Source organism: Piliocolobus tephrosceles, unplaced genomic scaffold (genome assembly GCF_002776525.5).
Source record: "Piliocolobus tephrosceles isolate RC106 unplaced genomic scaffold, ASM277652v3 unscaffolded_46167, whole genome shotgun sequence".
In the NCBI taxonomy this organism is placed as follows: domain Eukaryota; kingdom Metazoa; phylum Chordata; class Mammalia; order Primates; family Cercopithecidae; genus Piliocolobus; species Piliocolobus tephrosceles.
In genome coordinates this window covers 1-11,045 of record NW_022331162.1, presented here as the reverse complement: position 1 = coordinate 11,045, position 11,045 = coordinate 1, and the positions used below count along the sequence as shown (strand labels likewise).

Sequence of the window (11,045 nt, the reverse complement as noted above, 5' to 3'; positions counted from 1 at the left end):
GACAAACACAGATAAAGGAAAAAGAGATTTTTTTGTAAAAGTATACTCTAAGTATCACATGGATCACAATTATAATAAAAACTAATTCACTGTTTATCTTGAGTTCAAATTCCACTTGGTATTCATTATTCATACTTGCTAAATCCTGCCACTCTATTCTTTTGATTTTAAGGAATGGAACAATGTCTTCTTCTAGGAATTTACCTACAGAAATAGAGGAGCCACACTACTAGGATAAACACAGTCATTGTAAATATCAGGAAAACATTGGAACATACTAATATATTAATTTTTACCCCAAAAAACCTGAAAGCATTTTTAGACAGCAAAAATAGCTTCATTATGCTTTTGATTGCATAATATATCTCTGGAAAGATGAAAAACAATCAGATAACACCTGTTTCCTCCAGGAAAGAAAATGTGGTGGCCAGGGAAAAGAGATGGGAGGAAGGCTGGTCGTTGCCTATTCCACTGTGCACAGTTTGAATTTGGAACCATGCAAAAGTATTGCTTGGTTAAATTAAAATCATTCAAAAGATAAAAAATAAACATTTAACCCCAGCACAGTATGCTGGGAAACAAAATGAAAGGATTTCTGGTCTTGGTGCTATAGGTCGCATAGCCAGTCTTTCCTGGATTGAGGCTTTCCAGCTAAGGGGATGGGAAGTAAGGCTGGCCTGCTGGTGTGGACAGAGATTCCAGCGACATACATGACCTGGGGGCACAAGGATTGCTTCCGAAACAATGATGAGCACACAACCACCTAATAGCCTGGATCGGCTGAGACCATCCTGATTTCAAACACCCAGTCCCCTTGCCTTCCTAAGAACGCCTGTGTTTTCAGACTGAAAACATGTTCTGAATTGTGTTCAGGAAGTGCATCCCCTGTTGAAATTCATCAAGAGTGGGAAAGAGCCAAAGTGGGAAGGAGCATGGGTTGATTGGCACAAAAGTAGGTCTGTTGATAAAGAATGGAAGTAAAGGGGAAATCAGGTATAAGCTTTTGCTGTGAGTCAGGACAATTTGAAAGTTGCCTAAAGAGATGCACACCATCTGTGTTGCTGCCGTCCAGTTCGAAGGGAAACTCAGGTTCTTGCCTAATGGCTGAAGCCCTTCACAGAATGTCCCCCACCCCTACCAGCTGCCCACGGCCCCTCCCCCTCTGCGGAATGTCTGGGGTCCTATGTTCCAAACCTATTTAAATTCAAATTTTCACTGCTCCACTTGGACTCCGGAGCATCTGCTGAGCCAGGTCGCTCTCTTCGTCCTACCCTTGACTTTTCTCACTGCGGAAACTGCCAGACAGCGGTGGTCAGTGCCCAGCCTGAGGGGATGGCTTCAAATGGAGGTGAGCCTGTAGGGATGGGGGCATTATCCGAGTCTGCCATGCCTCAACTCCTTGGGAATTCAAATTTGACACTGCCCCTGGGGACAGTTGATAGGGCTGATGTTGAGGAGGGAGGGAGCACTGGATGTCCCCAAGGACATCACACCTGGGGATGGCCGTGGCACCCTGAGTCTGTGGTTAGGGAGGACGAATCCTTAGAGGTGGACCAAGATGCTTAGGGGAATACACCATGTAGGGGAAAGGATGGAGTGGATGGATTGATCCTTTCTGGAGGGAGACAGATCATGTCATTGTGTGTTTGTAGGGAGTGGTGGGATCATGTTGTGATGGTGGCCCTGGGAGGATGACAGGCAAGCCTGAGTCCTGTGCCATGTCTTCAGGCACCTGGAAGGTGCCCTTCCATACTGTTCAGAGGGATTTAGACTGGGGTTTTCTAGATCTTAGGGAGGAGTGGGGAGAAGTGGTCTCAGCCAGAAAACTGTTGGGTGGGTTAACTGTGACAGACCTTGTAGTGACTGGGTGGGCGAGGCTGGGGGCTGCTGTAACTGCCACAGCCCAGAGCCTCTCAGCTCCCTCCCAGAGCTGGCTTCTCTGTCAGTTCAGGTAGCTGTTGGCTTTGATTTAAAAGGGATGGGGGCAGATGGGGAAGTTCAGGCAACACAGGGCCTGGGCTTCCTGAGTTGTTCTGAATTGCTTGCCCTTTTGTGGAAGCTCAGGTCTTCAGACCCACTTTCTCTTGTCTGCTAGCTCATGGCCTGTCCTCTGCACTTTGTGTTACTGTGGAGATGAAGAATTTGTTCCTATTCTATTTATACAACCTCATGAACGGGGGACAGGTGTGGATTCTTGCTGGTTCTCAGTGGAAGGGTCTGGAAAGGCTGGTTTCTACTCCTTCCTCTACTCCTTGAGTAGAGGAAGGAGAGTAGCGCACAAATAGGAAGATGGTTCTCTTAATATTATTATTCAAGTTAGGATGTGCATGTGCTGTATCCCTTATTCCCCTTGACTAGAGACTGCATGAGGTGCTAGTGAATAGGGATGAGTTCCAGACAACTTTGCCTCACCTGGTCCGTGGCCCAATAACCTCTTGTTTTTGGTTGGCCATTATGTTCAGTTATTGGGAGCTCAAAGGAGAAGGACCAGAGATGGGCTCCTTGTCCCACTACCTATTGTAACCTGAGCAGCAGCTATGAAAATCCCTAGACACCTCCCCGATAGCCCTGCTGCTCACCATTTGCTGGCTGTGTTCTAATCGTGTGCAGCTGTTGCTGGCTGTGCAGTGACACTATCTCAGGGGACTCCACCACTGCCTCTCAAACCTCTCCCTGGGAACAGAGCTTCCTGAGTGGCAGCTGGGACCATCGAGTACTGAGGAAAGGGTGGCCCGAATCTGACCCCTATTTAGCACTTGCTGTTGGTGGTGCCAGGACAATCACTTGTATGCTGGGCACGAAGAATTATGGATTATCTTCAGGGTTTGTAGGGCACTGGCTTGGGAAAGATTTCCATCCAGTGGTTTTCTTTTGTTGTGTTTGAGCAATGAAAGACAGGGGTTTACAAGAGCTTCAGGAAAAGAAAGATTGAAGAGGAGATGGGGCCATAATATTCAGAAGCGTCTGACTTCCTGTCGGCCTTCTGAGTGCCAAGCACTGCCCTGGGGTAGGCCCCTCACCTGTTGCTGAGCACAGTGAGGACCACCAAGCTGCTGAGAGACTCATCCCTGACCCATGGCTTGGGAGATCCTGTGAGGCTGACAGGGTCTGCCAGGGACACCCGAGGGAGACCCTTGGGCAGCGACGGCTTAGCTGTTGCTTCTTGGGGCACAGGGGTCAGGGAGTCTTGGTGACCGGGGCCAGGCTTTCTAGTGGAGTGACTCTCCCATGGAGGAGTGGAGCATCCGATGCACACTCAGGGACACTTGCAAGCTGCACAGTTTCCCTGTCACATGCCCTCAGCTGTTGGGACTCCCTTCTGATTCCCCAGTGACTAGTGTGGACCTGGAGACCCCAGCTCATTCACCTCTTTCCTTTGTCTCCACAGCATACCCAGTGCTGGGACCGGCCGTGACCATGAACCCTGGCACCTCCCTGTCTGTGTTCACGGCTCTGCCCTTCGCCACACCTGCTCCCGGCCCAGCACACGGGCCACCCCTCATGACTGCAGGGGTTCCTACAGGCGGCCCACTGGTGCTGTCTGCCTTGCCCAGCACATCTCTGGTGGCAGGACAGGATGGCCACGGCCCAAGTGGGGCCGCGGCTTCCAACATCTTTGTCCAGATGAGGACAGAGGTGGGGCCTGTGAAGGCCCCTCAGGCGCAGACCTTGGTCCTAACTCAGGCCCCCTTCGTCTGGCAGGCTCCAGGCACCCTCTGCGGAGGTGTCGTGTGTCCGCCTCCCCTACTGCTGGCAGCTGCTCCTGTGGTGCCTGTTATGGCTGCCCAGGTGGTTGGGGGCACCCAGGCCTGTGAGGGAGGCTGGTCCCAGGGCCTTCCTCTTCCACCACCACCACCACCGGCTGCCCAGATGCCCCCCATCGTGTCTTCAGGGAATGCTGGGCCATGGCCACAAGGGGCTCATGGAGAGAGCAGCCTGGCTTCCTCCCAGGCTAAGTCCCCGCCGGACAACTCCTGCAACCCCAAGAGTGTCTATGAGAACTTCCGACTCTGGCAGCACTACAAGCCCCTGGCCCGGAGGCACCTTCCCCAGAGTCCTGACACCGAAGCACTTTCCTGCTTCCTCATGTGAGTGCCCTCGGGGCACCAGAGCTCGTCCTGCAGCTCACATGTAAAGAGGCTGCTGGATGGACAGGAGAGCTTGTTCATCCGCTGTTCAGGGGAGCTTGCAGGGCGGTTGTGAGGGTGATGAGTTGCACTGTGGGAAGGTACATTTTCAACAACATTAATCTGGCTGCAGCTCAGGACAGACTGTCAGGGGCCTCATCTCAACTGCCTGTCACTGTCCCATGAGTCCAGTCAATCCTTACTTTCAATCATTTTCACAACAATGTTTACAGAAGACCCAGATCAGAGAGGGTTTCTGGTGTGACGTGAGCTACGGTTTGGGTTTAGGTCTTTGAGTACACACCCCAGTACCCCTCCTTGAACCCAGTATTGATGGCCAGGAGCACATCACATCAGGCTGGGAGGAGGAGCTGCAGGGCCCAGAAAGAACCTGGTACATGCCCGCAGTTCTGCTGAGGTCCAGTTAGCACAGCGGTGGTGGAGGAATGGTCTTGGGCTCCACCCTGGGGTGGATGCTGGGCAGGTATTTGTATCTTCACCCTCAATCCCTCCTAGAAAAAGGGACAATGATGCGTCATTCAGGGAATGGTGAAGAGATGACTTGAGCTCACATATGACATGCATAGCACAGTGCCTGGAACATGCTATGACACATTACGTGATAGCAATTATGATTACTGTCCCCATTACTATCATTATCAGGACTAGGCCATCTAGGAGAGAACTCCCCAAAGCCACAGGCTCCAGTGATAGCTCTGAGTACACCACGAGCCCAGCAGCCCCGGGCCGTGGACTGTGGTGACTGTGAGGCAGCAACATCAGCATCTGGAAGAGTTTGTAGTTTCATTCCCAGTCCCTGCCTCTCTCCACACTGCGGTGCCTCTGTGACCCTGTGTTTCCCGCTGATGAGCAAACGGGAGCTTGAGCACATCCACCTTGCAACACACTGGCCGTTCCGCTAGGGAAGTTCCCTGCCTGGGGTGTAGGTGAAAGGCGGCCCCATCTTCATCCCCAACAATCTCACTGCCCCCGCACCCTGGAACAGGTTGCATTCCCCCTTGGAGCGGAGTCCCGGTGCACTGGGGACCCCGATTCTTGGAGTGGAGCTGCCCCAGGCTCACAGGCCTTTGCCATGTCTCCTGTGGGACTGTGGGAAGCTGTACCTGGCTGCTTGCAGTGGGCTTGGACACGGCTCTGCTTTGGTTCTAGATGTGTGCTCCTGCTCCTCATGCTCCGGGACCCTGAGGCTGCGTCCCCAGGGGCTGCCTTACTCCAGAGTCCCCAGGAAGCTGGTTCAATACTCAGTCCTGACCCTGGAACCTGCACTTTAACCCTTGCTCCCAGGTCATTCTGTGTGCACGCTGTCTCAGTCAGCTCAGGCTCTGCGGTAACAAATCCCATAGACTGAGTACTTTGCCAAGACACATCCATGTCTCCCAGTTCCAGAGGCCAGAAGTCCCAGATCAAGGTGACAGCAGATTGGGTGTCTGGTCAGGGCCCTCTTCCTGGCTGGAGAGAGCTGCCTCTGGCTGTGTCCCCTTGTGGCTGAGAGGAAGAACCCTGGCGTCTTCTCCTGCCCTTATCAGGGCTCCCGATTCCATGTCTGGGATCCACGCTTATGACCTGCTCTGACCCTGACTGCCTCCAAATACTGACACACTGGCCCTGAGGGCTTCAGCACAGGAGTGTTGGGGGCACACATGTTCCACCCGTAGTACTGAGTTCACTTCTCAACACTGAGGACCCGAGGGGCAGTCGGAGAGGCCACTTGGTAGCTTGTGTTGATGTTTGATCTTGCAGTCATGTCCTGGGGCCTGAGGAGCCCACGTGGGGGAGAACAGGACAGGGACATGGCAGGACAGGTGTGGGGAGCACAGGGGCCAGGTGTTGGGACCAGGTGGGCTTGGGATGAACGGTGGGCTTATAGACTGGGACTGACTGCACTGGTTTACAGCCCAGTTCTCCGATCCCTGGCCCGGCGGAAGCCCACCATGACCCTGGAGGAGGGACTGTGGCGGGCCGTGCAGGAATGGCAGCACACAAGCAACTTTGACCGGATGATCTTCTACGAGATGGCGGAAAAGTGAGTCTAGGGTCCTGGGGGCAGGGCCCGCATGGCAGGGTGAGAGTGAATGACAGAGGCCTGGTGGCCGTGGTGGCTTCTCAGCATGGAGCATGAGGAGGATGTGGACAAACACTAGACGCTCTGGGCCCCTGGCTCCCTCAGGAAGCTGCTCCTACCACCTAGAGTGCTCTGGGCTCTCAGTCCTGCCCTATTGGGAAGCAGCCCCTGCCTGGCCTGGGGCCTACCCCTGCCTTGACACTGGAGGTCATGGCAGGAGCAGCCAGCATCACAGCCCAAGTGGGTCACCTCCAGCTGTGGGGATGAGGAGAAGGGGTGCTAGTCCTCACAGCAGTGGCCAGAAGTCGGTTTTCTCCCATCCCAGCCCAACCAGGGAGTTGGGTCGCGGAGACCTGTGCCCAGGACACCATGAGCCCCATCTCTGGCCTGACCGCCTTTGCTCCTGGGCAGTCCCCTCCGTGAAGACAGACAGACAGCAGCCTCAGGGGAAAGGGGCCCTGTCCTCCGGGCTCAGCTTGTGCTTCTTCCTGATCATGGGTCTCCCAGGCCTTGTGCCCCTGGGTTATCTTTGAGGGGCCTACAGTCCCAACCTCAGGACCCCTGCATCTGGGCATCATCCCTGACGCCTTCTGCCATCAACCCCACCCCTGGCCAGCTGAAACCTGGAGGAGGGATCCCCTGGGACCCTCCTGGACATCGTGGCTCTGACTTGAGTCAGGAAGCCCCATTGATGCCATGGGCTCTGCAGGGGCCGGGTGAGGGAGGGTGAGCCCAGAACTCTGGGAGCAGCTCCCTCCTGGGACTGGGGGATGGCACCTAGTGAAGGCCTGGACAGTCCACCGGAGGCACTTCCTCCCATCCCTGCCCTCGGCCGCTGCCTGGTCCTGGGGGAAGGGGGCCTGGACCCTCTCAGCATGGCCTGGGCCTCCTTCACCCCCAGGTTCCTGGAGTTTGAGGCTGAGGAGGAGATGCAGATTCAGAAATCGCAACTGATGAAGGAGCCCCAGTGCCTGCCTCCTCCAGCCCCACCAAGGCTTGAACCTCGAGGACTTCCAGCCCCTGAGGTGGACAAGCAGCCAGGTATGGCTTCCCACATTCCCACAGGAGCCATGGCAAAGGCCAAAGGGGCCAAGGGAGGTCACTGTGCCCACACCACATGCTTCCCTTCAAGAGGGAGATCTTCTCCCTCCAACAGGACAGCTTCCGGGAGCATATGTTGAGTATTGACCTGGTCAAGTTTCCTAGCTACTCTCTCCCCTCGCCCATCCAAAACTCCACATACGCTCTGCCCAGGAAGCAGGGATGAGCGAGGAGAGTACACGGCATATTGGTGGCTCTGAACTTCCTCCCAAGTGATGCTGTCTCAGATGTGTCCCTCCTGCCTCCTCCAGGGTTGCTGTGGTTCAGGTGGTCCTGACCCACCTGGGACCCACTTCACATCCCCAAGCCCTGCCCTCCCCTGTGTGGTGCAGGCAGGAGGAGTGGCCCTCACCACACCCATCCTCCTCCCTCTCTGCCTCAGTGTACCTTCCCAGCAAGGCCGGCCCCAAGGCCCCGACTGCCTGCCTGCCACCACCCAGGACCCAGAGGCCAGTGGAGACCAAGGCCCGCCTGCCACCACGCAGGCCCCACCGGCGAGCAGAGACCAAGGCCCGCCTGCCACCACCCAGGCCCCAGAGGCCAGCGGAGACCAAGGTCCCCGAGGAGATTCCCCCAGAAGTGGTGCAGGAGTATGTGGACATCATGGAGGAGCTGCTGGGGCCTCCCCTCGGGGCCACAGGGGAGCCCGAGAAACAACGGGAAGAGGGCGAAGTGAAGCAGCCACAGGAAGAGGACTGGACACCCCCAGACCCGGGCCTCCTGAGCTACATTGACAAGCTGTGTTCCCAGAAAGACTTCGTCACCAAGGTGGGCTGGCCTGGAGTGCTGGGGTCTGCAGGATTCCAGGGGGTAGCACTCCCAGGTCCTTGGAATTAAGCTCTGTTCCTTAGTTACTCAGCAGTGCATATATTTCCATGGATTTGAGTGTCAGTGTATGTGACTGTGTGTGTCTGTGTGTTGCTGTGTGTTTGTGTCTGTGATTTGTTACTGTGTGTCTTTGTGTGTCTGTGTGGGTGTGAGTGTGGAGTGTGTATGCTAACTGTGTCTGTGTCTTTTCCTGTGCCGTATGTGGGTCTGTTTGTGTGTCTGTGTGTGGTTTGTGTGTCTCTGTCGGTGTGTGCGTATGCTACCAGGTCTGCGGTCTGTGTCTGTAGCTGGTGGTCGCCATGATATGAGACAGTCCCAGGAGGGTGGGGACGAGGTGCTTGCAGCTTTCTGCATCTCTTCTTGGTGTCCTTGGCTCCAGGTTCCTCCCTGCCCAGGAAGCTCATGCCTTCTTCCTTCTGTTTCCAGGTGGAGGCCGTCATTCACCCCCGATTCCTGGAAGAATTGCTTTCCCCAGATCCACAGATGGATTTCTTGGCCCTCAGCCAGGAGCTGGAGCAGGAGGAAGGACTCACCCTTGCCCAGGTACCCCAGGGGCAGGAGGGACCCAGCACACAAGGCCCACCTGATTGTCTAACCCCACCCTGCTGGGGATGCTTGGCTTCTTGGGGAGCCACTCCGGGGTGGGAAGATGCAGGTTCAGAGGGAGTAGGATGGAGAGGAGCCAAGGAGGGGAGTCAGTATGCAAGCTGCAGTGAGGCCCAACGGGATGCCCGGCAGAGCCACACCCTCTCTCTTTGACATAAAGCCCAGCTGCCTCAGGCTTCCCTGCCTCCCGCCCAAGTGTCCTGGTCTCCACCACCCTAGGCTCTGCTCACACCTGGGGTAGTGCCAGTAAGTGCCCCCTTTCCTTCCGCAGCTAGTGGAGAAGCGCCTCCTACCCTTGAAGGAGAAAGAGCATGCGAGGGCAGCCCCTAGTCATGGCATGGCCCGGTTGGACTCAAGTTCTTCTAAGTTTGCAGCTGGCCAAGGAGCAGAGAGAGATGTCCTTGATCCCCAACAAGGGGTTGGCATGGAAACCTGCCCACCCCAGACGGCTGCCCGGGACCCTCAGGGACGAGGCAGAGCCCGCACTGGCATGTGCAGGTCCAAAGACTCTGCTGCGCTTTTAGGATGTCAGGATTCCCCTGGGCTGAGAGCTGCCCGGCCAACCTCTCCTCCCCAGGACCACAGACCCACGTGCCCCGGCCTGGGGACCAAGGACACCTTGGATCTCCCTGGAGGGTCTCCTGTCAGGGAGTCACACGGGCTGGCTCAGGGGTCAAGTGAGGAGGAGGAGCTCCCCAGCCTGGCCTTCCTCATGGGTCCCCAGCACAAGCTGCTGCCCTGGTGGCTACCCCAGAGCCCTGTCCCTGCCTCGGGCCTTCTCAGCCCAGAAAAGTGGGGACCCCAGGGAGCTCTTCAGTCCCAATCTGCTCAGAGAAGAGGCCTCAGCCTAGCCACAAAGTCCAAGAAGCGACCTCTCTTCAGAAGCCCATCCCCTGCTAAAAAGACACCCCACCCAGGGCCTGGGCTCAGGGTCTCTGGGGAGCAATCCCTGGCTTGGGGGCTGGGTGGCCCCTCACAGTCTCAAAAGAGAAAGGGTGACCCCTTGGTCTCCAGGAAGAAGAAGAAGCAGCATTGTAGCCAATAGGGGCTTCTGGGCAGGTTCTCTGGTGCCAGTCCTCAAGGGTCTGGCATCCGATGCCCCAAAGCAGTCAAAAGCTTCTTCCTCCCCCATGCTGATCTTGCTGGGCCTTAGCTTTGGAGGATAGGGGAGGGAGGGAGGGGAGGGAGGGGGTGGCTGAATGGGGAGGGCAGGGAGGGAGGGGAGGGGAGGGAGGGGGTGGCTGAATGGGGAGGGCAGGGAGGAAGGGGAGGGGAGGGAGAGGGTGGCTGAAAGGGGAGGGCAGGGAGGGAGGGCCTGGGGGGAAGGGGCTGGGGGGTGGGAAGCAGTGCCTTGGGGGCCTTGTGTGTAAATGTGAATAAATGTAGTTGTGTTGGAAAATGCTGTCAGGGCTGCTGCCTCTGTCCTCGGGGCTGCGCTGCTCCGAGGAGGGTATCTGTGAGGGAGGGCAGAGGAACTGGGAGATGCCAGGCACTGGGAACCCACAGGGGCTGGCCCCACTTTTTCCCCTGGTGTAGGGAGCCCCTTCAGTTGCACCAGGGACTGACAGATGCTGAGGAAGCCCTGATCCCTCCCACCACCCACTCACAAGGCCCTGCCTGCATTAGGGAGGCTTCTTGGGACCTCCCATCATTATCAGTATCCCCGGAAAATCCTGGGATTGGAGAGAGCTGGCTGGCTCTTGTTCTGCTCGGTGGGATCTGAAGAGAAGGCAGCCGCCTGCAACATGGACATGGGGAGAGGCAGCCGCTCCTGCTTAACCCTCATCAGGAAGAGCGCGGGCACTGGGCTGAGCGGAGACGTTGAGGTGACCATCCACATGGGTGTGTTTGGGATACGACGATGGATGGGGAGCAGGGGAAGTCCCTCTGCCTGTTTCTGGGCAGGAGAGAGTCTTATCCAACTAGCTGAAGCAGATGCTCCTTGCTGTGGCCACAGGGACTGGCCTCAAGGGCCCTCAGGGTCCTCCATGGAGCCCCCCACAGCTATGATTCCCTTCCTGTATGATGACTGAACTCATGTGGAATTGATGTAGACACAGATTTACATTGGTATCTAAAACAGTTCCCTTCCAATACACCATCATCAATGGGAACAAGCATGACCAGCCCACCAGGCACAGGGTGGGTGTCTGCTAGTTCCAGGACCCAGGGAGCTGGGGCCCAGGCTGAGAGGGGTTGAGGGTCAGCCACCCTTCTGCCAGGCACAGACCCCAAGGGCAGAGCAGGGGCTGCCTGGGATGTGGCACTGGCTGTCTGGAAAGTGCCCTGGGAGTCGGGGG

General features: G+C 56.4%; 1 protein-coding gene across 1 annotated transcript; it reads left to right on the top strand.

The window, feature by feature from the left end:
* Positions 1 to 221: 221 nt before the first annotated feature.
* LOC113224740 (NUT family member 2A-like) lies at positions 222 to 9,790 on the top strand. The gene is given in 8 exon segments (XM_026453862.1): positions 222 to 1,189; positions 1,191 to 1,348; positions 3,389 to 4,088; positions 6,043 to 6,171; positions 7,112 to 7,251; positions 7,694 to 8,079; positions 8,566 to 8,682; positions 9,017 to 9,790. Coding segments are annotated over 8 exon segments (2,622 nt in total). The 5' UTR covers positions 222 to 971.
* The last annotated feature ends 1,255 nt before the right edge of the window (positions 9,791 to 11,045 follow it).